General features: G+C 46.7%; 1 protein-coding gene across 3 annotated transcripts; it reads right to left on the minus strand.

Moving 5' to 3' along the window:
- Positions 1-456: 456 nt before the first annotated feature.
- Positions 457-26,693, minus strand: TTLL1 (TTL family tubulin polyglutamylase complex subunit L1). 3 transcript variants are annotated; one of them, XM_074227103.1, is made up of 11 exons: positions 26,577-26,693; positions 23,746-23,809; positions 20,299-20,415; positions 17,738-17,946; positions 16,759-16,939; positions 15,987-16,121; positions 15,507-15,615; positions 8,434-8,577; positions 3,950-4,036; positions 1,904-2,067; positions 457-892 (listed from the first exon to the last, which is right to left on the minus strand). In XM_074227103.1, exons 3-11 carry the CDS (start codon positions 20,409-20,411, stop codon positions 763-765), a joined length of 1,272 nt encoding a protein of 423 aa, XP_074083204.1. In that variant the 5' UTR covers positions 20,412-20,415; positions 23,746-23,809; positions 26,577-26,693; the 3' UTR covers positions 457-762. The 3 variants fall into 3 exon arrangements, with proteins under 3 accessions (XP_074083204.1, XP_074083203.1, XP_074083205.1); XM_074227102.1 differs by lacking the exon at positions 26,577-26,693 and adding an exon at positions 25,921-26,043; XM_074227104.1 differs by lacking the exon at positions 26,577-26,693 and adding an exon at positions 25,012-25,904.
- Between the last annotated feature and the right edge of the window lie 8 nt (positions 26,694-26,701).

Here is a 26,701-nt window from a genome sequence, read left to right on the forward strand (position 1 = left end):
TGTTAATTCCTAAGCAAGGCAGAGCATTCTACCAAAGGATGGCTATCTGTCCATCTGGGATATCTGGTGGATGGATAGTTTCCTGGGGCATTCTGGGATGGGACCAATGTCCTCTAAGGTCTCTTCTGGGGTTCTAAGGTACTTCTGGAGAACTCCCTGCAAGACCTTTCTCTATCAAAGGAATGGTCCAAGAAAAGGAAGATCAAACTGAAGTTAGCCCTCAGATCAAATTGATTTCCTTCAATATAACTCTAAAACCATATTGCTTTTTTTTTAAGGTTTTTGCAAGGCAAATGGGGTTAAGTGGCTTGCCCAAGGCCACACAGCTAGGTAATTATTAAGTGTTTGAGACCGGATTTGAACCCAGGTACTCCTGACTCCAGGGCCGGTGCTTTATCCACTGCGCCACTTAGCCGCCCCCCATGCTGCTTTTTTAAACACAAAAAATTAACCTAATTAAACTTTAAAAAACAGCAGTGACATTTATTAGATTCACTGACATGCAAAAGATGATTGAATTGTTGGAAAAACTAATTATATACAGTAGCAATGGAAACAGTGAAAAGGATCCCATTCATACCTTCCAATGGAATGCATTTCTCCCATATACCTCTGTCAGTGAAGGAAGGAAGGAAGGAAGGAAGGGAGGGAGGGAGTTAATAAGGAGGAAGGAAGTCAGAGAAAGACTAGGGTCCAAGGCAAGGTCTGGGAGAAGCTGGGCCTCCCCAGACCACTGAGCCCTGACCATGCGCTCTTTCTTGGCTATTTCCATGTGGTCAGGGCAGTTTTTCCTGAGTCTCTGGTCCGACTGCCTTTAAGACCAATGGATGGCCCAGAACGATTCCTCAGGTCTCGATCTGCCCCATCATTCTGAGCTAATTCTTCATCAAACCTAAGAACAAGAAAGTAGAGGGTCCACATTGTTGCTTAGATCAGGGGCAGCCACCAAGGCAGTTCTCAAGTCACTGTGGCCTTCCTGAGTGGAACTGCTCTCTCCTCCCCATCAGAGTGAGCACCAACTGAAGACAGCCTGTCTTTTTTTAAGGTTTTTTTGGCAAGGCAAATGGGGTTAAGTGACTTGCCCAAGGCCACATAGCTAGGTAATTATTAAGTGTCTGAGACCGGATTAGAACCCAGGTACTCCTGACTCCAGGGCCAGTGCTTTATTCACTGCGCCACCTAGCCACCCCTAAGACAGCCTGTCTTTGCTGTCTGATGGGGAACAGGGGGCTCAAGAGGGAGGCTGGCCAGGGTAGGACACCTGTCAGGTCTATTAAACGCCCAGAGCCTCCTGACCACCCCCAATGCTGGTGGTGGGGGTGCATTTATTAAGCCCCAACTGGGCAAAGGCAGTGAAGCAAACAAGAGATGATCTCCATCATCAGTCTTTCCCTGCTAAGGCTGCTGGGAGAATGCCATGAGACACACAGTGCTGGGCATCCAGTGGGAGCTGCACCTTGGGTCAAAAGATACCAATTCAAGACATTGTGAGATGTACTTGAGCTAGGAGCCTGGGGGAAGTTCTTTGAAGTAGGGAGCCAGTCACCAAGGGAGTTGCTGCAGGCCTGGGCCTCATTTCCTTCACAAGGACCTCAGCAGGGTACCCTGCCCTCTGTCAATGATCTTGCACCTATGGCCTAGGGTCTGGTCTAGTGTGTGTCAGTTGACAAGGCCTTTCACATCTAAAATGAAGAATGTCTTGGTCCCACCAAAATCAGTGTTAACTGTGGGGAAACCTCTAGAAAGCCCTGAGACAAGCCAGTAGCAGGGTCTAGGGCCCCACCTGGCTTTGGCCACTTGCTTTCTGGGAGTCCCCCTGCCCAATCTCCTTTGGCCTGGGTTCTCAGGAGCTTCTGGCCAGGCCAGGCCCAAGTCCCCAGCCCCAACCACTCTTCCAACTTACAATATTTCATAATTGCCCAGCACTTCCTTGGGTGGAGACTTATTCCACTTGCAGTCTGGAATTTCGCCGTTGGGCACAGCAATGTTGAGGGTGTCATTGATCAGATTGTACTTGAGGATTCGGTCATTGGCTGTGCTGGAGGTGAGAGACGGGGACGCGTTAACCTAAGGAGACAACACAATGTGGCATTGACCAGGGACCCAGACAATGGCGTTAGAGAAAGGGTGGTTCCCCTCTGCTCTGCCAGGGCCTCCACCCGCCATTTGGAGGAGGGACATCCTGTCTTGTCCAAGATCACCCAGCTGAATGGAGCAGAACTGGGACCCTAAAAGCCATGCAGATCCTCTGAGCTTCAGTCCAGTGCTCTTACCACTACCCCAAACTGCCCTGGCCAAGGTAAACTGCATGCAATTCGATAAATTTGTTAAATTTATTGAATGTACACCAGGGCTTCAGAAGGCCTTTTCATCGCCAAGTACAATCCAAACACCAAAGGTTTTGTTCTGTTTCATCTACAAAACAGCAGAAGTCACAGCGCACTTCCCCTCAGCCTACAAACACCTGATGATGTGCTCCAGAAACTCAATCACTGGGAAGAGCCCCAGCTCAGGCCCCTTTCCCTCCACTCCCTGAGGTCTTCCTTGTGATGTTCTCTGTCCTCTGACAATGGACTGGTGCCCCCTTGAGCCTGTTTCTTGGAACAGCAATCAGCTGCAGGGTCACTGCACAGTGCAAAGAGGCCTTGTCACCTCCTTGTTCACTGGACACTATGTCAACTCCCTGTAGTTCTTTACGAAATTCCCAGCATGCTGAGATTTCCCTGTCTGTCCCATCAGAGGCATCCTTGGCCCTCTTGCCAGTTGCTAAAGGGACACTTTCTCTACTTCTTGGACCAGAATGGAATTTTATCATAGAGGACTCACTGCTGTGCCTCGAGGCTCACCAGAACATGTGCCTGGCAAACATCAGAGCAGGGAACAGCTGCAAGAGAGGACCAGGAGAAACACAAGGAAGGGCCAGAAAGGCCTGGGGCCACTGCATCACCAGCTCCTTCAATTTACTATGCAGGTTTTAAAAACAAGATGTGTGACGTGTTCTCAGGTACTGAGAGAAGCCTTTTGGGTTCACTGTGCATGTAGAACAGAAGGGGTGGGTATGCTGATGACAAACGGCCCACCAGTCCTACCACCATCCTGTCCTCTCTGCAGCATCTATACTGCAAGAACCGAGCCTGGCCTCAATCTGAAGACTCAACAGAGCCATCCTCTTGGTGAGGAACAGCAAAAGCAGACCCCTAGACAGGTCTCGAACATCACACAGATTCATCCAGGAAGCTCCTATGATCCTCCTGCTCTATCTTCATGGAGCCCGTGATACACCACTAGTTACAGATGGAGAATTATGGTATGTACATGGGTGCCATTTTCTCTGTTAGAATGGGAGATCCTTGAAGACCCAAGCCAGTCTTACTTTCTCCTCTCTCCACAGCCTTAAGCAGAGCCTGGACACTGCTTAATAACAGCTTGCAGACTGAGTGAGACTGTGAGGTGGTGCTGGGGGGATCATCCCTATTTTAATGAGGCAGTCAGCTGTCAATGACTGAAGCTCCAAGGGCTGAAGGGATTTACCCATGGTCTCATAGTTATTCAGGAATGGGGTAGGATTGGAACCCAGGTTCCTCCTGCTCTCAAGTCCAGTGCTCTCTGAGCCTTAGCAGGTTGTCCATATGGTCTATTGCTGCCATTTAAAAAAAAAATCACTTTAGTCCTTTATTCTGTCCCAGCTTAAGAAAACGCCTGGTCACCCCAGGGCAGGCTGGGCTCTCTCCACAGATGCCCCTTTATAGAGAAAGACATTGTAGCTTAGGGAATAACAAACAAGTGCAGTCCAGGGGGAACCATGGTACCTCGCCCACTGCCTTCCATGCCCACTTTCTCCCCCTGTACTCAACTTGTTTGCTTGCCCCTCTGCACCCACCTTGCCTGCCACCCCCACCTTATGCCTGCCATGAAGAGGAAAGCCAGTCGGGGCTGGAGGGTCAGTTACCTCAATGAGCCAGGGTTTCAGTTTATCATCGATGATGATGTCGTAGCCATAGCATTCAAAGCAGTGCTTGTCATTGTTCATCACAGGCTGAAAAGAGGCAGAAAGAGAGGAGAACTTATCAGGGAAGGACAAAGCCAATCTGTTTGTCTCCTGTCACAGGCCCCAGTCCTGGGGGCACCACCATTCCTGGCAAGACCTAAACAACATGGCCCACATGGGACCACTCAAGGGCAGGTTTCACCATTGCATTTTGTCTCCTGGCAAGGGAGATGATGGTACCTTTTTTCAGAGGGGGAAAAAAAGCCCAACTTCAAGTTAAATGAGCCAACTCCTGCAGAGCTCACACTTTTGGCTCTCCTCCATCAGAGCTAGAAAAGTGAAGCCATGGATGGGAAGGGACCTGACTATTGTGCCATGATTTACCACTTCTTAACAGAGAGCAAGGAGTCCTCAAAACCAACCTAGCCCTCATCTTTGGCTCAAATTCTGTGGTCTCCCAGTGTTGTCTTCATTCCCCTTGTTGCAATGACTCCATGGAGGGTGGCCCTGGCCAAGCTCACTTCCTCCCAGAGTTCCTGTCATTCCTAATGATGCACTAATATCCATTACATTTGCATGACCAAACTTCCACCATTCCCCAATTGCATCTACTTTGTTTCCAGCTTTTTGTACTATTGGATCACACTGCTATGATCACTTTGGGACCTATGGGGCCCTTCTTTTTGCCTTGGTCGTCCGTTGGAGTATATGAATCTGGTGACAGGAGGCTGGGCCAGCTGAGCCTCTCAGGACCTATTTCACATAGTGCCAAGCTGTCATCCCAAATGGCCTGACCACTTCTGCCTTGCTAAGAGTATCTGAGTATGCCTGTCTTCCCTCGGGCCCCCAACACGGACTACTCCCACCTTTCCCCATCCTCACCAAGCTGAAGAGTGTTGGGCAGCTCTCAGAACACAGTTGTAATCTGTTCTCCTCTTCTTGGTGAGTGAGAGCATTTTTATGTGATGGCTGACCACTGAAATTTCTTCTTTTGAAAAGCCCTCCTTCATATCCTCTGACCACTTATCTACTAAAGAATGATAGCTTAATAAATATACAGGTTCTGGATGTCCTGCCTGTCATGAAGGTGTTATAGAAGGTGTTTTATAAGGCATGTTTTATAAGATTACCTGAATTCATCTATTATTATTCAAAGTAGTAAGAATAACTCAGTTAGTTACATAACACTGTAAGGTACAAAACACTTTCTCTACAACAAATTTGGTGTTATTGAGAATGTTGAGCAGTTATTGCTATGATTAATTTACAGATGGAGAAACTGAGGCTTTGGGGAGAAATGACTACTAAAAAGTTGCTCCATTCCATGAAAGTTCTGATTATCCTTGAAGGGGAGAAGGTTCTCAGGCTAACACTGACCAAGTGTAGACATTTGAAATTTGGGTCCCCCTAACCCCTTTTCTCATTCCTTCCTTAACCAAAGGCAGGGTAAGGAAGGGCAGTGCCCCCACAGGAACTGTCACCCCATAATGCCTGCCTCCCTGGAGGGCCCCCTAGATTCTAGAGGGCTACTTGGGTACAGGACCAAACCTCATCTGTCTGACCAGGCTGCCCCAGTTAATGGCTGCTCTTCCACAGTAGGATGATGGACTGGATTCAGAAAGCCTCAGAAGGAGGGTTTGCTCAAATCTAAAACTAGGGCTACAATCTGTGCAGCTAGGTGGTACAGTGGATAGAGCACTGGTCCTGGAGTCAGGAAGATCTGAGTTCAAATCTGACCTCATTTACTTAATAATGTGATCTTGGGCAAGTCACTTAACCCCATTGCCTTGCAAAAAAAAAAAAAACCCAACTCCCCCCCCCAAAAAAAATCTGTGCTGATGGAAGGAGGTCTCAACATGTAAATCACCAGTCCTTGGAGACCTGGAGGATATCATTGCTCTGCTTCTATCCACTCCAGAATCATTAAAAATCCCACTCTCAGCATAAAAATCAAGTGACTTTGAACTTTTCTGTTGTGCTCCCCAATGTCTCTGGGAACTTATGTGACTGTTTTGGAGAACTGGCCTGGGGTGAGGAGATTTTGAATTGGCAGGGAGGAGAGGATGGACCTCACTGCCCCTCTGCTGGTTTACCCCAATGGGATATCAGATGAAATGATGCTCTGAGAGCCTCCATCAAATTTCAGAGGAAATAGTTTCAGACAACATTAGGGACTCCCAACCTCTTTTAAATCCCAGATTACCATTAACAGAGCTCTTTAATGACCATGATGGAGTAGATGACATGTGGAACTATTTTAAAATACTTGCAAATTTTTTTGTGGTAGATTTAGCAAAAGTTGGGAAAATGCAGTATAAGATATTGATTAACTCTACAGGTCTGAAATCAATGCTCTTTAGAGTAATGTGGATGTAGTAGAAAGAGCAGTATTCTTATATGACTAGGGCTTGTTCCAGCATTTATGAGCTGAGTGACTTGGATAAATCTCTTATGAACCTCAGTTTCCCTATCTCTGTAAAATGGAGGACATACTTAGTCTCCTTCCTTCCATCCCAGGTCTGCTGTGAGAAAAGTGCTCAGCAAACCTAAAACTACTATGGAAACAGGAATGATATCCTGGTCATGCTCAATCCTGCCATCCCTCAGGACCAAGGGCCAGTCCTGGTACTTTCCTGACCACAGTGATCTTTCCTTCTTTCAATTTGTGCATCACAAAGCCTCTCACTCGTTTTGGACATAGCAACATCACTTTAGAGTCCTAGGATTATGGAATCCAGAGATGGAAGACATGGGAGGCACCGAGTCCAACCCCTCTCAGTTTACAGAAAAGGAAACTCAAGAGAAGGTAGGATGAGAACAAGGTCACCTACAGGAAGCAAACTGGAATTTAAGCCATGGTTTTCTCACTCAGCACATTCACTTCGTAATGCTCCAGACATGCTGGCTGTTTAACCCTTTGTGGTCTCAGGGATTAGGAACACTTGAAGGCAGATTCAAATTCAAACAACCCTCAGATATCACTTCTCACTCAAAAGTTTTGCAAATATAGGTAAAGGATGGAAAAACTGAGTACTGGCCAGGATGCAGGGAAAAAATGCAAGTAATTCACCGAGGGTGAAGCTGTGAATTGGTCAGACTCTTGTAGAAAACAATTCAGAATTATGCAAGAGAAAGAGTCAGTTCTTCAGTCCCATTGACCCCCAAGAGTTCACTATTTGGCTGCTTTACTGTAAGAGATCCATCTGCATGAAAACCAACCAGAGTATGGTTGGTCTGTTAGGATTCATGGCCAAAAACTGGAAACAGATGATAAGCGCCTATAGAAACTAGGGACTGGCACGGTCAGGAGCACCCAATGGGAAGAATTCTGAGGAGTATCTGAAGACTTGGGTAAAGTGAAGCAAAGTGAAGGGAGCAGGACCGGAACTCTTGAGACTGAGACCGTAACTAGAGAAATGAAGACAAGACAACTTCGGAAGGCCACAGGATCCAGACCCAAACCCTGGCTCATAAGACCCTGGCTTTCCTTTCATGCTCAAGATGGGCAGTTGTCACTTTTTGGTCCTAGTTGACTTTAATGTTCTCAGGGCCTGTCTGAGGGGGAGATTCTGTAGAGGTCACTGGCCCCCAGAGTAATATGCTGGAACAAGTTATCGATATCCTTGCTTCTATTTTCCTTTTGTCACAGCCTCCCAGGACCTTAGCCAGGAGGCTGCAGAACTGTTCTGGGTCTCTCAGAGTAGAAAGCACTGGCAGCTCCTTCACCACTACCTTCAAGAAACAAGGTGAGCTCCTCCCCAATTCAGGAGGGAGATATGTGTTCCTGGATTTAAAGTCACAATCCCTTCCTGCTCCTTTCCTCTGCTGGGAAATTCTGCCTGATGACTATATTGAGTCAACCCTGAGGCTAGTGATGGGATGGTCAAAGGGGACATTGCAATTGGAAGATTGAGTAAAAGCCTGGGAGTCAGGATCCCTGGTAGTCAGCCCAATATTGCCAATGACTGGTCATGGGGATCACTTCTGTTTTCTGAGACTCAATTCTCTATCTGGAAAATCAGGGAGTTGCATCAGACTATTATAACTCTAATCAGGGAAAAGCAAATATCTGAGTGCCAATGTTTAATGATGGACTCTCAGCTTTGAGGTCAGTTTTTAACTACCAGGCATCATACTTATGGGACAGCAGCCCATCACACATAATTTACATGTCAGCTCCTTCCTCTCAAGTTTGCCTTTATCCTTGGTAGACACATAGGAGGCAAGACTTTTAAAACAGACACTGGAACAGAAGGGAACCAGTAAAACACACACACACACACACACACACACACACACACACACAGAAATACAAACCACTTTTAAACACTTCCTACAAAAGACACCCTTTTCATTTCTAAAATTGCTAATAACACACAACTGTGACCCAGGTTTCTCTCTCTCTCTCTCTCTCTCTCTCACACACACACACACCCATTACTCACAGCCACAGCTTTCAGGGACTGCACAATTATCCAGTGGATTTCATCAAACAGCTTGCCTGTGACCTCCTTCCCACGTGTACTCTCCAGATATAATCGTAAGTTATTCACTGTCCACTTGCCCCCGTGGATGTGGTTGTAGTCATCCTGGTAACATTATAAGGAGAAGGAAGGAAAAAAAGAAAAGATTTCCATCTTAGTTCTCAAGGAATTAGCATCACTTGCTATACAATTCTGAATACTTATTTTAAAAAGAGGAAAACCAGCTATCCAAGCCAGGAGGAAGATCAACCACTCTGTCTTTGTCTTATCAGATCTAAATAATTGGAAAAATGTCAACTGCTCATGGGGATGCCAAGTGTATATAATATAAATGACAATTCTACCTAAATTACTTATTCAGTGCCATACCAAACTACCAAAAATTATTTTATTGAGCTAGAAAAAAATAGTAACAAAATTTATCTGAAGGAAAAAAAAGTCAAGGAATGAATAAAAAAAAACACAAGGGAAGGTGACCTAGGCTGTATTAGATCTAAAATTATGCTATAAAGCATCAGTCATCAAAACTTTGATACTGGATAAGAACTAAGAGTGGTGGATCAGTGGAATAGATTAGGTACAAAAGAAACAGAAGTAAATGACTATGGTAATCAACTGTTGATAAACACAAAGGCTCCAGCTTCTGGGATAAGAACTCAGTTTTTGTTTTTTTGTTTGTATTTTTGCAAGGCAAAGGGGTTAAGTGACTTGCCCAAGGTCACACAGCTAGGCAATTATTAAGTGACCACATTTGAACTCAGGTCCTCCAGACTTCAGGGCTGGAGCTCTATCCACTGAGCCACCTAGCTGCCTCAAAAACTCTATTTGACAAAAACTGCTGAGAAAATTGGAAAACAGTTTGGCAGAAAACATAGCTAGGCCAACATCTCACATCCTATACCAAGGTCGAAACAGGTACAGAATTTAGACATAAAGGATGATACCATAAGTCAATTAAGAGGAAAAAAGATATAGTTTTTTTGTCAGATTTATGGAGAGGTGAGGAGTTTATGAATAAATGAGAGAGAAAACAGTATAAAATGCAAAATGGACAATTTTGATTACATTAAATTAAAAAGGTTTTACACAAATAAAAGCAATGCAACCAAGATTAGAAAGCTGGGAAACAATTTTTGAAAAAGGATTTAAATTTATAAGAATACAAGTCATTCTCCGATTGTTAAATGATCAAAGGATATGAACAGGCAGTTTTCAGATGAAAAAATTAAAGCTATCTATAGTCATATGAAAAAATGTTCTAAATCATTACTGATTAGAGAAATGTAAATTAAAACAACCCTGAGGTACCACCTCATACTTATCAGATTGGCTGAAATGATAAAAAAAAAAAAAGGAAAATGATCAATGTTGGAGGGGATGTGGGAAAACTGGGACACTAATGCACTGCTGGTAGAGTTGTGCACTGTCCAACCTTTCTGGAGAGTAATTTGGAACTATACTTAAAGGGCAATAAAACCATGCATACCCTTTGATCCAGCAATACACTACCAGGTCTGTATCCAGAAAAGATCATAACAAAAGGGAAAAGACCTACATGTAGAAAAATATTTATGGCAGCTCTTTTTGTAGTGACAAAGAATTAGAAATTGTGGGGATGCCCATACATTAGGGAATGGCTGAACAAATTATGGTATATGAATACTACAGAATTATTATTCTATAAGAAATCTTAAGCAGGGAGACTTCAGAAAAGCCTTTGAAAAGACTTATATGAACTGATGTTAATGCAGTGAGCAGAACCAGGAGAACATTGTACACAATAACACCAACATTTTGAGATGATTGCCTATGATGGATGCAGTTCCTCTCAAAAATTCAGTGATCAAAGACAATTCTTTTTTTTTTTTAAGGTTTTTGCAAGGCAATGGGATTAAGTGCCTTGCCCAAGGCCACACAGCTAGGTGATTATTAAGTGTCTGAGACCAGATTTGAACCCAGGTCCTCCTGACTCCAGGGCAGGTGCTTTATCCACTATGCCACCTAGTCGCTCCGGAACTCAAAATCTTACCCAAAAATGAATGTTGAAAACTCTCTTTATGTAGTTGGGATAATAAATGAATTTATAACAAAAATAAAGAAGGTGGGTCATGTTTTTTCTTACAAGAAGAATATTTTAGTAAAGTGTAAAGAAATAAAAAGAAATTAGAAAATAAAAGAAAAACCTCAAAAAAAATAAGGAAAATAAATGAGGAAGGGAAGAACCCAATTAGGCAGACCCTAATTTTTTTTCCCTCATGGGAAAATAAAGTGAAAGCATTTTCTATATTTCTTTGTAAACTAGATTTTTTCTATCTTATTAAAGAAAGAAGTGTGACTTGGGATTAGAAGGAATCAAATAAATAGCAAGTCAGAGAAAATGCTCTCTTCTTCATGTGCTGGACCAATGATAGTTGGAACCTATTCTCCTCTGTCCCTTTCTCTCTCTCTCTCTTCTTCTTCCTCCTCCTCCTCCTCTCTCTCTCTCTCTGACACATATACACTTTAATACAAAACCTGAATATTTAAAAGTCAACCTTTTCTTCATTTGGAAGTCCTCTGATATACTCTGATGCTAGAGCTCTAGCTTTGTCACTGACTTTGTGATCTTGGGCAAGTCTCTCTACTTTCCTGGACCTCAGTTTCCTCTTCTGTAAAATAAAGAGGCAACCGAGGTGTTTCCTCTGAATATCCCTTCTAGATCCTCATTCAAGGATTTTAAGTTGGAGTTATCATATTCAAACCCCCAAAGAGCCATCACTGCCAAAGAGGGATTAGTTTTCCTCATCTTGGCCTCCCAGGGTAGACCCAGGGCCAAGGGTGAGGCAAGAGATGCCTTTGCCTTGGAATGTAAAACTGGGGTGCTTAGGCTTGAAGCCAGGTTCTTCTCTAGTTCTCTGTGGTTAACGTTCTCTTGTGGAACAAGAGTGGCCTTCAAGGCTCTACACTCCTCAGACTGGGCTTCTTCTGAGAACAACTATTGGGGTTTTTTCCCCCTGCCTTTTTTTAACCTCTAGTTTTACTTAGCATAGACATTTAATAAATGCTTCCTCCTCTGGGGGTAGATGAAGTCCCTGCCACCTCTAAATCCTATGATCTTGAGTTACAAGGGGTAGACTTAGGTTCCCAAAGCCAGGAACATCTCTACAAGAAGAGCTGGCCACAATTGAAGGGGCTCCCTGGGAGGTAGTGAGTCTTCTCTCAATGAAGTTCCTTAGGAAGAAATGAGATGACTTGCCCCTTTGGGGGACAGTAGGTGGTACCTCTCAATGGTTCTGCATCAAATATGCAGTGTTGGGAAGCATCCATTTCACAGTTGGTATCCAGGTCAATCTGAAGGGTACCCTGAGTCAATTCAGCAAGAATGTATTAGGTGGAAGCCTTGTGTGGGATCAAGAAGACCAAGAGGCAACTGGCAGGGCCCCTGGATGGGATTGGGTTCAATCCAAGTATTTCTCTTCTCTCTTGATGCTACCCAGATCCTGGCTGCCCTCAGTCTCCTGGTACACATATTCCCCCCAACCCTTTCATCTCCAGGATTGGCTGGCTGGCAGCACTGGAGCCAGTGCCTTCCTGAGGCTCTTCAGCCTCTTTGGCAGTGGTGTCAAGTGGATTCGGGGTCAGGGCCTGGCTTTTCTCCTTTGTTGCCATCTTAAATCTAGTGCTTATTTCTGCAAGAATGACCTATTGTGGCTCTGCCTTGGAACACAAGTGCAGGTGCTTCAGATTATTTCTCAGTTGCTGCAGAGGGTTGTGGCTCACCACACAATCCCTGTCTCAGACACTAGTTCTTATCCTAGCGCTGTGAATAGTCTCCTAGGGGCCACAGTGTGGAAAAGTGAGGGGTAGGGGGGAGGAGAGTTGCTCCCTCAGGCACTTTTCTGTCTGGTCTCCAAATCATTCCTCTGCAAAAAAACAAGTGAAAAATGTGTTCCTGAGGTTGGAAGGGTCTCACAATTCCCTCCTATCTTCCCCAAAGGAAAACAAATGTAGCTGGCATTGGGGGAAACATGAGCTAGACACATTATTACCTGTCTGCCTGAGATGAAAGGTCCCCAGATACCTTGGAAGAGGACACCCGGATCAAGTCTCCAAAGACCCTTAGTTCCTGAGCCAAGCCGAATGGTGCCTCGGCCTGAGGCCCACCAGAGCTAACAGGATGTCTGAGGCTGCTGAGGACATGAGCTCCAGGGCCACCCAGTTGGACCATTCAAACTTCGTCCCCCCATTTCCAATGAAAATAACAAGAGACACCTTCTACTCAAAAAGTCTAGGTCTTCGAAATTAGTCATTAAACCCTACTTAACTCTGACTTTGCCCATGGTACAAAATCATGACAAGAAAAAAAACTGAAATCGTCAGCACATCCTGGGTCACTAAAAAAAGAGGCTAGCACCTAGGACATAGGTGACCAGGAGAAGATGTGAGTCTGTCCTAGGGTGAGATCAAGAACCAACAGATGGCCAACAAAAGTCGTTGCCCTGGTGTGTGAAGTGCAAAAAGGCTCAGGAGAAGGGCCTGCAGTTCACTGGGTAGGGGGGAGGGATCACCTGGGTGCCCCCCATCGACGATGGCCTCCAGCACACACTGGAGGATGGGTCACTGGGCAGGGAAGCCAGAAGGGCATCTCTATTGGCCCAAGGGTTCAGCCAAATCTGCCTGCATCCTGGAGGACCTGAGGAAGGTGGCTGCCAAGCCATTCTCTCCTGACTTCCATTTTTAATGGACATTAAATGAACAACAAACAAATCCAGCAAATATGACTTGCCTCCTGCAGAGGGACTTGAACATAAAACTTTGCTCAGAAAGGGCTATCAACCTAGGGCACAGGGCTCCAGGAGGACAGAGCACATGAGCATCTCTGTGCCCACTGGATAACCAGGCAGATGCAGCCTGGACCAGGCCTTTGGCAGCAGGGCCCAGACCAGCAGGGAAACCTGCCATTTTTGGGTTTCAGCAAAGTTCCACTGAGAAGTGACCTCTGAAGGCCTCCTGGTCTGACCTCACTGATGCAGGCACCCCCATTTCCACTAGGCAGTGCACATGGGAGAGGATAAAGATCTAGCAATTAGAGAACCTGGTGCTTTGCCCTGTCTTTGCCACTGGCTCTCTGGGTGGTCTTGGGGAAAAGCAATGACCTTTCTTGGTATTTCTTTGTTCACCTGCCTGTAACTTCATGACTCACGAGGGGACCAGCACATCCCGGGTCCAGCTCTGCCATAGTCCATTGACATTCTTATGCATCAACTCGCTACCAAACTCAAAGAACCTGAGAGGTTTCTTTCAAGACATGTGGGGTGCCCTGACGGAGTCACTGTGCCCAAATATTTGGAGGAATGTTGTGTGTGAGAATTAGAATTATTTTACAATTCTCTACAGAGACCCACAAGACAAGACCAAGCCCTGAGAAAAGTGTTAAGGAGTCAAGTTTGAACCCAAGAGGAGAAAGACATGCAGAACTCTGAGATCTCCCCAGGTGGAGCAGGGGAGCCTCTGGAAGCAGGAGGTGTCAGCAGAAGCCGGTTGGTCACTTGTCAGGGAGATCAGAGAGACTAAGACTCTCCAGGGTCCTCTCAATTCTGGGATCATACCTTATCCCAGGTTGGGCATCATGGGCAGCATTGTGGGGACAAAAGATAAATTTCCTGTTCCAATTTATATGTGATTATATGAAGAAACAAGAAGTGGGTAAAGAAACAGTCCAACTCTAGAGTGAATTCATCTTAAAAAGCCTGTGTCTGGCTGCACATCGATAGTCCACAAATGAGAGGCATGGACGGCATATCCTGGAAAGTTGTAGATCTGGAACATGCCACAGCAATGCTCATTGCTCTTGGCCAGCTCTCACCAGGAAAAAAAGCTTTTCACTTCCTTTTATGATCTTTGATGGGTTGTCATGGCGGCCTGAATGAGGGCATTGCCTAAGGGACCAACCCCAGGTGGTAAGGCATTAAAAACTCAGCAGTGCCAGGGTAGGATGAGGACAAGGTTTGCTCAAAGATGACCAGGATATCCTAGTGGAACATGCATGCTTAAGGAATATGAGGCACAAGTTAAGCATGGTGACACTCAACAAGTGGTTGAGTGAGACCTGAGTTGCACAAAGAGAGGAGGTCTGCAAAAAGGGGACACATCAGGTCACTGACCTCTGGCCTGCTTGGATGTCCAGAAAGGGGTGCCCCACATCCCACAGACAAGACGTGTTATGGAGGAGAAGCCAATGGGGGACTCATATCTACATGAGAAGGAACTAGGTGTGCCCACCCTGAAGAAGAGAAAACTGGTCAGAGGATGGGGATGGGGCGACTTCCAGATGTGTTAGGAGGAAGGAAACAGACTCCGGGTACTGGGAGTCTCACACAAGCACATTTTGGACTGATGTAGAGTCATGCAAAAGTAGCACAAGTTCCCTTGGGGGAAATGTAGTAAGTTCTCCATCAGGGGAGGTATTCAAGCAGAGGCTGCTTGAGCCTCTGCTCCCAATCCTGAAAGCCCTCTTCTGTAAAGAAAGGCGGGGGCAGATGACCTCCGGGATTCCTTCTGAGATGATGAGGATGATGTTTGTCTTTCACTCTTGAAGGGAAGGCGATGCCACGACAAGCACATGAACTGGACTGGGTTTTTTTTTTTTGGAGTTGGGGGGCTGGGCTCAGTCACCAGTCTCCAGAGATATCTGGGTCCAGATCAGGATGACTTGAAGATGGCTCTGGATGCGAGGCAGTCAGGGCAAAGTGACTTGCCCAAGGTCTCATAAAGCTGGTAAGTGTTTAGGATCTGTGACTGGATTCCAACTCCTGTCCTCCTGACTCTAAGGTCAGTGCTCTATCCACTGTACCAACTAGGTGCCCATTCTGAGATAACAGAAACTTCTTGAGGCAGGGGACTCAAGACCTTTTGAGGAGACATGCGACAACCCCCACCCCGGTATGGCTGGCCCTCTACATTCCTTCTGTGCCCCGAAGACAAAATGGCAACAAGACCTGCCAAAGGACAAAGAGGTGCAGCAGCCCCCACCACCCGGAGCCTTGGGCACTTACCCCATGCTTCTGGATGGCAACATTGGTGAGGTGCACAAACATATTGTCCAATTCACTTGTGCTTGGGGTATACTTCACAGTGCAAAATCGACAGAAGCCCAGTTTATACCTGCAAAGATAGATGAGGGCATTACACAGGCCCAAGAGGGCGAGCCATCCCCAGGACAGCGTTCAGAACACCAAAGGTCCTGGCTTGCGGGAGTGCTAGGACCCATGCTCCAACAACCGAGAGAAGAAAGGAGGGAAGAAAAAAAACAGAAACAAGAGAAAGAGGAGAGACAGATGCTGAAAGAGAGAAGAGAGAGACAAAGAGTGGGAGGGAGGGAAGAGAGAGACAGAGACAGGACAAGACAGGGAATAGAGAAAAGAAAAATAGAGATGCTGGGAGGTAGAGGAGAGAGAAAGAGTGAGACTAGGAAGGAGAGAAAGAGAACAAGAGAGGAGACAGACAGATGGAGAGGAGAAATGCTATCCTCTTACATGTAACACCTCAGGGGCCGGTACGTGGACACTAAGACATACAAGCGCAGATCGAACTTCCTCCCACCTATGAGCAGTGGATTGCTGATATACAGAGAGATGACGTAGGCTTCTTTGGATGACTGAGATACAAACCTAGAGAAAGAGTCTCTGAGTCAGCTCAAGGCCCAGCCTCTGCCCTGCCTCTGCCCCTGGGGATGAGGAGCAGGGGCTGCTTTTTCCCTGCATCTCATCCAGAACCAAGCTCAGATTCAACTGTTTGGGGAATTGAATTTCCTGCTCTGGGCATGTGACTGCACAGCGGGATGGGCCTCGGTATCCCCTGGGTATGATGCACGGAGACAATGCTGTACAGATATAGGACAAGCCCTGGGTTTAGGTCCACCTCCAGCTAGACCACATCTCTGGGACTCCCATCCTAAAACATGTCCCAGGAAGATCATAGGTCTGCAGCAATTTCTTCAATCCTCTCCTCTGCCCCAGAGCTAACAGAACAATGGTGACTGACTTTGGACAGTTGGGGGGTGGGGAGGTCTCACAAGGCCTTCTGACCATTTCAGAGAGGACCCTGAGGCTTGGCCTGGCTGTCTCCACAGTTCAAGGATATGGGGCAGGTTGAGGCTCTGCTCCCCTCCCTGAGACCCATGGCTCAAACTGGGGGAGACTATCCAGGAAGTGCAGTCCTCATATTCCTGCCAGAAGTGAAGGCCTCCCTGCCCCCGTTCTAGGGTGTTGGCCACAAAGGAGGGTCATGTCATTTCTCTCCACTTACGATGATGTTTTGCTGTCCCGAGACCACTTTTTAATTTGCGAGAGTTTATTGATGAGAAATATTCCCTTGCCCTGGGCTTTCCCACAAGGTTTCATAATCCAGGTGCTTGAGGGGCTTTTCCGGAATTCCTCCACAAAAAGGTTGTAGTCAGCAGGGAGCATGAAGGTGACTGGCACAAAGTCTGTGGGACCACAGCAGAGGGCAGAGTTCAGGGCAGGGTCAAGGCAAGACCCAGAGCTGAAGCTTTCAAGAACAGCCCAGCCACTACTCACTGACTCATTGCCTCAAAAACTCTGCCCTTTGGCACAGAGTTCAGTGACTTCTCCCTATGGACCTTCCTGACCCTCACGGGTCTGGGCAGTTTCCCACCTTTGGGGGGGCTGTCACCCCAAGAGGCTCTAGGATCAGCAGGGACTGATAAACTGGGAGGGAGGGGACATAGAGACTAAAGGAATTACTTTATCGAAGGTAAACCCAGTCCTTAGGAACTAAAGAAGGGATGATGGTGATAGGCCAGGAGAGAGACAAAGGACAGGGAAGGTCAAGGGCCGGGGTGATCAAGAAGGAAGCAGGTGAGTGGGGGGCAGGGATGAGGGAAGAACTTAGTACTCAGTGGGGCCACTAACTTATCCTGGGACCCACTTAAGTTAGTTCCCTCCATGGGACTGGGCTTCCTCTTCAGTAACATGAAGGTTGGATTAAATCCCTTGGGTATATCCCAGCTCTGACATTCCCTGTTCTAAGACCCCTCCCAGCTCTGACATTCTGTTATCCTTTGGCCTAGGAGGTGATGCTCATCTCTGGCCTTTGCTAGTTAGGTCCAGTGTGGGAGGACAGGACTGGAATCTGTATCCAGGGCTGCATCTCAGCCTCAGTAGGGCTTGTCAGGCCTTGCCCTTGGCTGGCCTGGCCTTTTTAGACTCTGGAGGTCTAAGTGTGATGGACAGGGTGAGATGCAGACACGCCAACGGATACAAACCCAAATAGATGTATTTGCCATTCTCATCCTTCTCTGCCAGGGGACTCCCTTCTTTCTCCAGTTCTTTCCTGTATCTTTTAATGTTCTTCACCATTAAGTCCTTCCTGGTCAATTCATAATGATTTGGGAAATGGTTGACTATCTGATCATCGGAGAGGCGGTAACCAGCTTCGAGACTGAACACATTCCGGATCGTCTGCACACTCATCCTGAAATGCAAGCACAGGCACCGGCCGCTGAGTGCCTCACGGCTTCAATGCTGTGGGAGAGGCGGGGGTCAGCATGGTCACTAGAAACAGCAAGGGTGCTGCTAACCCTGGACCTGGAGCAAGGTGCCACTGACCTCCAGCTCGTTTCCTCCTCTAAAAATGGAGGGTCCTTCAACTCAGGATCTCCGGCCTCCTCATCTTTGCTCTAGCTGTCTCTCCTGCCTGAAATGCCCCTCCCTCTTCCCCTCTCCTCTAGGAATCCTCTAGTTGCTTCCAAAGTGCAGCTCCTATGCTACCTCCTAAAGAAAATCCTTCCTGAAACCTAGGGTCTCCTTTCCCACTCCTCCAAAAATAATGATATTTAATCTTTTGGGGGGGCAGTGAGGGAGAGTAAATTAGAGTTAACCTGGGGGTCAGGCCCCATTTTCTAGATAATAGTGGCACATCACATCTCAGTGCTCCAGATCTGGCCAAGGGCCCATGTTTGCGGAGGGAGATCTGGCTGCTGGGCCACAGTTCCCTGACTCCTGCCTTAGATAACCACACAAAACTCTAATGAGTTACAGGGAACCTATAGCATGGTTTTAGGATGCAATCTGTAGAAACAGCAGCACTTTGTAACTTCTTTGTTTCAAGTTGTTAAAAAAGGAGACAACATTAAAAATGTACAGACTATTGTTTATCATAGTCTACTTCCTGAATATGATCCTTGTGTGTTTCAGGTCTTTTAAGAACACTTCATATTGAAAAAAATAAAATACAAAAAAAGGGGGGGAAAAAACCAAGTTACAGGGAAGGGGTCACCTGAGAGATGCCCTGTCCTCAGACAGCGGAATAGAGGGAGTGAGGAGGAGTCTACTAGCTGGCCGATGGGAGGATCGGACAAGTGTGATGGGAGAAGAAGGGGATTAGGTCAGACTTGTCACCGGCCCACTAGGGTCTCAGTCTCCTCCACCATCAATGAAGGAGGGGTTTGTACTAGAGGATTCATGGGGTCTTTCGGGACTTTAGCATTCTTCATTCTAGTCACAAGAGGACAGTTTTGAATATTATATGAGATGATGTTGGTGAAATCACTTTGAAAATTCTAAAGTGAAAGGTGCAAATGTGATCTTTTGTTTCCATCCTCCTCTGCCCAGATGGTCTTCTCCAGTCAATGTCTGCCCTTCCTCCCAACCCCGACCTCATTGAGGGCTGCAGCCTAGGCTCTGGCATTCAAGAACCTGCCCCAGATGTCAGATGCAAGGCTGGCAAACTGTGATTCTGCTTGTCTTGACTGAAGCACTACTAATTTAAGCATCCATCAATGGCTACATCTAAGTAACTTCAATTCTCTGGGTGAAAAAGCAGGTTATAAGACTCAATAATGCTTTCTAGGGAGATGCCACCTGATGGGGAGGAGGGAAGCTTGATGCCATTTCCAAAGAGCTTTCTCCAAACAGTCCCATGATGAGCCCATTTACAGATAGGGGCACCAAGGCCCAGAGAGGTTCACTTCTGTAGAGGGCAGGACATGAACCCTCCTTACAATCTCCATTTGTAATTATGCCCAAAGAGCAATAAAACTGGTCATACCCTTTGACCCAGCAATTCCAATTCTAGACCTATATCCATAAGAAACCATAAAATAACCAGAAAAGTCCAACATGCTCCAAACTATTTATAGCAGCTCTTTCTGTAGGGGACAAAGAATTGGAAATTAAGGGATGCCCATCCACTGGGGGATGGCTGAACAAGTTATGGTACATGAATACTCTGGAATACCATTGTTCTATAAGAAACCATAAATGGTCAGACTCTAGAGAAGCATGGAAAGAATTACAGGACCTGATGCTGAGTGAAGGGAGAAGAACCAAGGAAACAATGTGCACATTAACAGCAACATCATGAGATGATCAACTTTGATGGATGCAGCTGCTCTCAGCAGTTCAGAGAGCTAGGACAACCCTATTAGACCTGCTGTGGACAATACTTTACCCATCCAGAGGAAGAAAAACAAAACAAACTAAAAAAAACCCTTTAGAATCTGATGAAGACTACATCCATTTAAAAAAAAAATCTCTCTTATGCATTTCTTTCCCTTAATCCTAATTCCTCATACTGAAAATGACTAATCTGTTTAACACAAATGCTTATGGACAATATTTGGACTGTTCACCGGAGGGGGTGGGAAGGGAGGGTGGAGGGAAATTTTGCAACTTAAAAATATGCATATGCATGTGGATGAATGTTGAAAAACTTTTATAACATTATTTGAAAAAATATCAATTAAAAAAATTTGCATTCCTGCCACCAACATCTCTGGGGAGTGGAAGTGCCGAGTGGAAAAGAAAGGAGAAGCGACCAGCTCACCAATAAAAATTCCAGTCTTCATTTTCTGTCACTTGAATCCAGCCTCTCTTTTCAAAGTTATTAATGAGTACTGACTTCTCAATGTCCGTCACCCATTTCACTTTGCCTGCCATCGTCCTAGAGGGAGGGAGAGATAGAGAGATAGAGAGCACATGCATGATGAGGGATGCTCCTCATGGATGACTGCTGGAGAAGGGTAGCCACTTGGTTTCCTGATCTCCCCACCCATCAAATCCCTCCTGTATGGGAGGCAAGGTGTGCAGAGGGAAGGATGCCCAACTACTAATTAAAGTAATTAACCTGGAGTCAGGAGACCTAGGTTCAAGTCCTGCCTCCAACATTAGCTGTGTGATCCCCAAAATAGGAATAATCCTAGGCTGGTCTCCCTCCCAGAGTGGACAGGGGGGCATATGCTGTGTAAACTTTAACATGCTAAGTAAACACAGACTGTTATTGATACTCCAGTCCTTTCTCTGTCAATAAACTAGCTGCACACCATCAGGCAAGTCTCTCCTCTACTCCGAACCTCAGTTTACCCATCTACAAAATGGCAGGGCTCGATGAGATGATTTTGAGGGGAGATCTTGGGTTCCTTTCCCTGCAGTGGAAGTGGAAGTGTCCTCTGTTTCCTGAGTGTACAAAGTGCTGTCCAAGCACCAGGACAGAACAGGCTCAAGGAGGCACAGCCCATATTCCTCACACAATTGCTTCCAGGGGAGAGACAACAGCTGAAATGACTGATGGCCAATTTCACAAAATCACAGAAAAATGGGGTTTTCTTGGCAAAAATACTGAAGTGTTTGCCATTTCTTTCTCCAGTTCATTTTACAGAAGAGAAAACTAAGGCAAACTGGGTGAAGTGACTTATCTAGGACCACACAACAAGTCTGAGGCTCTCACTTTACAGATGGTGAAACTGTAGCCCATGTCACCCCACACCTCAATTCAAGAAACTCCAGTGATTTCCAATAACTTCCAGGATCGAATATACCTGTCTGATGATCAAAGCCCTTCATGACCTGCACTGCCCCCTTCCCTGCCCTCCCCCCAGTTTCCTGCTTTCAAAACTCTCAAACCCACAAAGCAAATTCTGTGGCAGTGGTCTTTCCAGAACTGTCTTGTCACTCCCAAGCATGGAAGATTTTCCCTCCTCATCCCCATCTTCTGGCTTCTGTGGCCTCTTTCAGAGACCTAGTCAACATACCTTTGTGAAATAAGGTTGGTGCCTTTCCTTGAAGGCAGCCTTCAGGGTCTCCTGTCTTTCTCCCATTCATCCCCCTGGGAGGGCAGGGACTATCTTTTGGCTCCTTTTGTAGCCCTGGCTTTTAACACAGGGCCTGATCTATAGTAGGTGCTTCATCAATGGTTATTGACTGACTGGGTTCTTTGGATCTCCATTTCCTCCTTTCCACCTCTCCTGATCTGGTGAGCCCCAAAGTCAGAACACTTGGGACAGTCTTGCTCAAATTCTGCCGCCTAGTGTCCACTGGTAGGTCTAAGGTTTCTTGGCCACATTAACTATTCAAGTCAAAAGAATTCCCAGGATGAGCCAAAGTTACTGGTCATCAAAGGAAAGAATGAGCACCACACTGCTGTTAAAAGCTACCAACAGAAATATAAATGGCTGGAACCTCCAATCTCCTTCCAACTCATAGGAATTTAAAATATGACTCATTGTGATGACTGGCCTGAGAGTGTACCCACCATTGTGCTAACTGGGGTTTTAGACTTCCTTTACAGCAAATTCAAATTTTTAAAATCTTCCATCTCCTCCACTTAGGACGTGAGTCACTACTCAAGGTCAATGGTTTACCTCCTTTTTAAATTTTTTTTTACAAAAACCACTGTTCCCAAGCTTAAAAAAAAGTAAAAAAGAAAAAAAATCTAACTACAAAGAAAAAAATTAACTTACATTCCAGGCAAAAAGCAAATGCAAGGTAAAAAGGACAGAACAATTTTTTTTAGGGTTTTTTTTTGGCAAGGAAATGGGGTCAAGTGACTTGTCCAAGGCCACACAACTAGGTAATTATTAAGTATCTGAGGTCAAATTTGAACTCAGGCACTCCTGACTCCAGGACTGGTGCTCTATCCACTGTGCCACCTAGCTTCCCCTGAACAATTTTTTTTTAAACAAGCATTTCTTGAGCTCTGATTCAGCTTTGAAAATCTTTTTATTTATAGAAACTTTTTTTCAAAAGATTTTCAAATCTATGACCTCAAAATCATCCCCATCAAATTCTGTGGGATAAATACATCAAGTAACAGATGTGGAATCATGGGCCTGAGAAACAAGATGATGTGCCTCAAGTCCCCCAGCCAGTTAATGACAAAATATGGGCTCTGTCACTATTTGGACAATCTAAACACTGGTTCTCATGTCCCCGGGGCAGGTTGGAGAAGGGCAAGAGGGGTCTGAGTGGGGGCAGCTAGGTGGTACAGTGGATAGAGCACCAGCCCTGGAGTCAGGAGTACCTGAGTTCAAATCCGGCCTCAGACATTTAATAATGACCTAGCTGTGTGCCCTCGGGCAAGCCATTTAACCCCATTTGCCTTGCAAAAACTTTAAAAAAAAAAAAAGAGGGGTCTGAGTGCTCAACTAGACCAATCCCTTTGTGTTACTGAGCATAGAAAAGAATTTCACTGATGGCCTTTGCCTTTCTTTCTTCTTTCTTTCTTTCTTTCTTTCTTTCTTTCCTTCCTTCCTTTTTAAGTTTTTGCTAGGCAATGGGGTTAAGTGGCTTGGCCAAGGCCACACAGCTAGGTCATTATTAAGTGTCTGAGGCCCGATTTGAACTCAGATACTCCTGACTCCAGGGTCATGCTTGATCCATTGCACCACCTAGCCACCCCAATCCTTTGCCTTTCTAGAGAAAGACTGATGCCTTTTGTATTTATACCACCATCCTTGTGCACATACCTGCTTGCTCACACACCCACACCAACCTCTAGACTAACCCCCCCAACTTCATATGATAAAGGGGAAAAAACCCAACTCTGTCCACCACTGACCCTCCAGGTCACCAACAGTGACAGTCTATTCTCAGGTCTCTTTTTTGCCCCTGGAGAGAAGGCCCTGACCTTGGAGGCTGGCTCTGCACCATGCCAACTGGGAGTCAGGTGAGGCCCTTCAGCTCCTTTTGCTTGCTCACCTGCTGGACCTGCTCCCCTGCTCATCCAACAGGCTCTCTCCATTCATTTGCTGATCCAAATTCTGTGATCCCACAGTTCAAAGGGCTCCTCCCCTACAGCAGTTCCTCCCTTTATCATGCATAGGACAATGAATCCCATCTTGTCTTGGAGTCCTACCTAGACTGTAAGCTCCCAGCACCTAGTCCTGGCCCTTGCACATGGCAGGCATGTTCTTTGGTTACCCTGAGCATCAATTCTTCCTGGATAGATCTGCTGCTCTGGGTGATGGGACAGAATCTCAAAGGAACCCAAACATACCATTTAAGTTGCTTCTTGAATAAATTGCTGGTTGTCAGTGGACTTTCTTGTCTAATGACTCCACCTAAAAGAGAAATGCAGAAAAAAATCAAATTGGGGAGAGTGTCAGAGTTACTTGGGATACAAAGAACTAAACCTTTTAAATGCCAAGGACCAAAAAGTAGCCAAATTTGGAGAGAATTCAGTCTCTCATGTAAAGTGTGTAATTCAGGACAAGTCTCTATGTTGTGAGACAGGTGTCAATCTGCATTCACCATACTCCTGCTCCCTGCTCTAATGACATCACAGGTCAAAATACCCACTGCATTTCCCCCAAATAGTAGTGAAGCAGAAGAAAACTCAGGCCCAGGGAAGAAGAAGTGACCCAAGGTCAACTAGCAGTGAGTGACAGGATCCCAAGAGAAAGGCAGCATGGGCTGGGTTTGAGCTGACTCCAGGCTCAAGGAGCAGTATGACTAGGAGTGGATCACAGACATCACCACTGGAAGGGCCACCATCACTGTTGCATTTCTGCAGAGTTTTGTACACATTGCCTCACTGGTGGCCATAAGGAACTGAGAAATAAATGGTTTCAGGTTTGAGAAGAGATGAATTCAGAGACAACATGACCTGAAGTTATGGGGAACAGATAGTTTAATACACTTCCCCAAGTGGGTTGTGTTCCAAGAACTAGCAAGTATTTGTAGACAGTGGGGAAAGGCAAGAAAGGAAGGTTGGGCTGGGAGATTTGGGCTTCAGGGGGATGCTTTTTTTTTGCATGTGTGGGTTAGGGAATCACATCAGAAATGGTTCCGGACAGTTTGCTCATTGTTTGGAGAATATTGCCCCCCTCAACATGCTGTGTGTGCCTCAGGGGGTCAGATGGTTCTGGTCTATGTCTGAGGCAGAGAGCTTTGATATAAGGTATGGGGAAATGTTTACGGGATGATATTGTCACTACAACATTAGCTGCCTCTTCCAGAACTGCCTTAAACCAGAGGTCTGAGAGTCTAGGAAACAGGACTTCTGGTGTGGGTCTGGATACAGCGGAGACCTTAGTCTTTCAGACAGAGGTCTTTCCCATGTAAGCAAGGTAATGGGGCTGTGGACTTAGGGGTTTTGATTTGGCAACAATGAATCAAAGTTCCACCACTGGTAGATGCCCCCTTCAGCCTTGGTCACGTGGTACATCCAATGTAAGGAGTTACGGTTCCACTTCTGCCCAGGTGGGGACATATCAGTGTAGTCAAATTAACAAAAGTGGGAGCTTTGAAGATGATCAGATACCGTGGTAGTTCCAACCATAAATGATGTCAACTAGTGATCTGGCGGTGTTATTCCTTTAGGCAGCTTCTGGGAAACCAAAATCTTTGGAGGATGGTTGCAGAGTTGTTTAAAGGATCCGAAGCACATGATATGGGGACGTTTCTGATCAGATAAAGGATAATGAGATAGTCTCTATCAGCCCAAGGGTAACATAGAGAGGCATAAAATAACAAGCTTTTTCCAGGATGTTAGAAAAGCAAAACATTACACAAGCTAGGCTTTCTAGAGAGAAGGTCCGACAAGTTCCCTCTCTGTTTTCTCCCCAGTATTTCCACTTCATCAGAATCAGGTAGAGAGAGTCTGTGAAGTCACCCAGTCAGTCCAGGAAGAAGAACCTTGAGATCCCAAGACCAAGCTTCTCAGCAGCGCCCTGGAGCATCTCAAAGAGAGCAAAATGATCAAGTCTTCCAAGATAAATGAAAAGGCTCCCTTCGATTCAGAAAGCTGTGGGCCGTGAATGACAGCACCATTTGGTGAGCCTGAGGACACATAGCTCTGACTCTTTACATCCATCATATGCTCTCTGGAAGCTGTTTGGCGTTGGGAATCAATGATACTCAATGACTTTCCACTTGCAGTTGTGAGCAAGCACCAGATTGTTACATGGGAATAACTGCACCTGAATAACGAATAAAAACTCAGCAGATATAATAATAAAATGAGTAACGATGATAAAAACTACTAAGCCCCGTCTACTAAGAGAAGGTAAATCACGTGTTGTCAGTGCTGGAGCAGGGACTAGGCTATTTAATAGAAATAATCAGCCAGCAAAGACTTATTGTACATTTGGGGCTACAGGGCGTTCAGGGAGGACCAACACTTCGGAGGTGATGGCGGCTCATCCACCTTTGGCGTCTCACCCAACTCTACCTGCGGCTCCCGGAAGTTCTAGCATGGGCAGCGGCCACTCCTCAGTAAAACTGACCGGAAGACGGGCTACACGGGTGGAGGAAGCCGACGGTCCTCGTGCCCAGAAGTGAGTTGGGGCGCACGCGAAGACTTGTCTCTCTGTGGAGTGGGTGCCCGGGCATAACTTGATCCAAACGAGGTGAAGGCGGCTGAAGCGGCGTCGTGGGGGCCGAGAGCCCGGTCGGGTGCCAGGGTCCAGGCCAGGCCTCTGGACTTCGGTCCTGCCAGCGGCTCTGCCTCACTTCCACCCAAACCATGCCCTCGAGGATGAAGGACCGGCATCGGCGCTGCCACCGCCAGCATCCCAGGCCTCGGTGTTGGGGAGACCCGGGGAGGGGAGGGCCCTGCCCTCGGGGAGGCGGCAGCTCCGGCCATGTGCCACGGTCCTCCCGAGAAGTCGGGGTGCGGAAGGGTGGGAGAAGGGGAGGCCAAGCCGCCAAAGCCCTCACGGGGGTGGGGGCGGCAGCAGGTCTGGGGGCCCGGCTCGGGGAGCCTCGCCGCCCGGAAGGGGGGTGTCCGGGGGGCGGGAGCCCCTCCCCCCAGCCCCGCCCTCAGCCGGGAGCCCCCCTGGGCCGCAGAGACAAGGCCCTCGGGGGGCGGGGCCGGGCCGCGCTCACCTGCCAGTCCGGCCCGGGTCCGCCGGGCAGTCCGCCCCTGCCGTCCCCTCGGGGCTCGGCTGCGCCCGGGAGCCGCGGCTGGGAAGACCCCGCCCCGCCTTCTGCTTCCGGGTCGGTGTCCCGGC

This window comes from Macrotis lagotis, chromosome 2 (genome assembly GCF_037893015.1).
Source record: "Macrotis lagotis isolate mMagLag1 chromosome 2, bilby.v1.9.chrom.fasta, whole genome shotgun sequence".
NCBI lineage: Eukaryota > Metazoa > Chordata > Mammalia > Peramelemorphia > Peramelidae > Macrotis > Macrotis lagotis.

Excerpts from the sequence above, each read along its gene's own strand:
- TTLL1 (XM_074227102.1), bottom strand. The coding sequence starts at position 25,945 with ATGCTAGAACTTCCGGGAGCCGCAG. Across the intron at positions 16,122-16,758 it reads CGGGACAGCAAAACATCATC|GTTTGTATCTCAGTCATCCA; the intron begins GTAAGTGGAGAG and ends CTCTTTCTCTAG. Across the intron at positions 4,037-8,433 it reads AGTCCCTGAAAGCTGTGGCT|CCTGTGATGAACAATGACAA; the intron begins GTGAGTAATGGG and ends GCCTCTTTTCAG.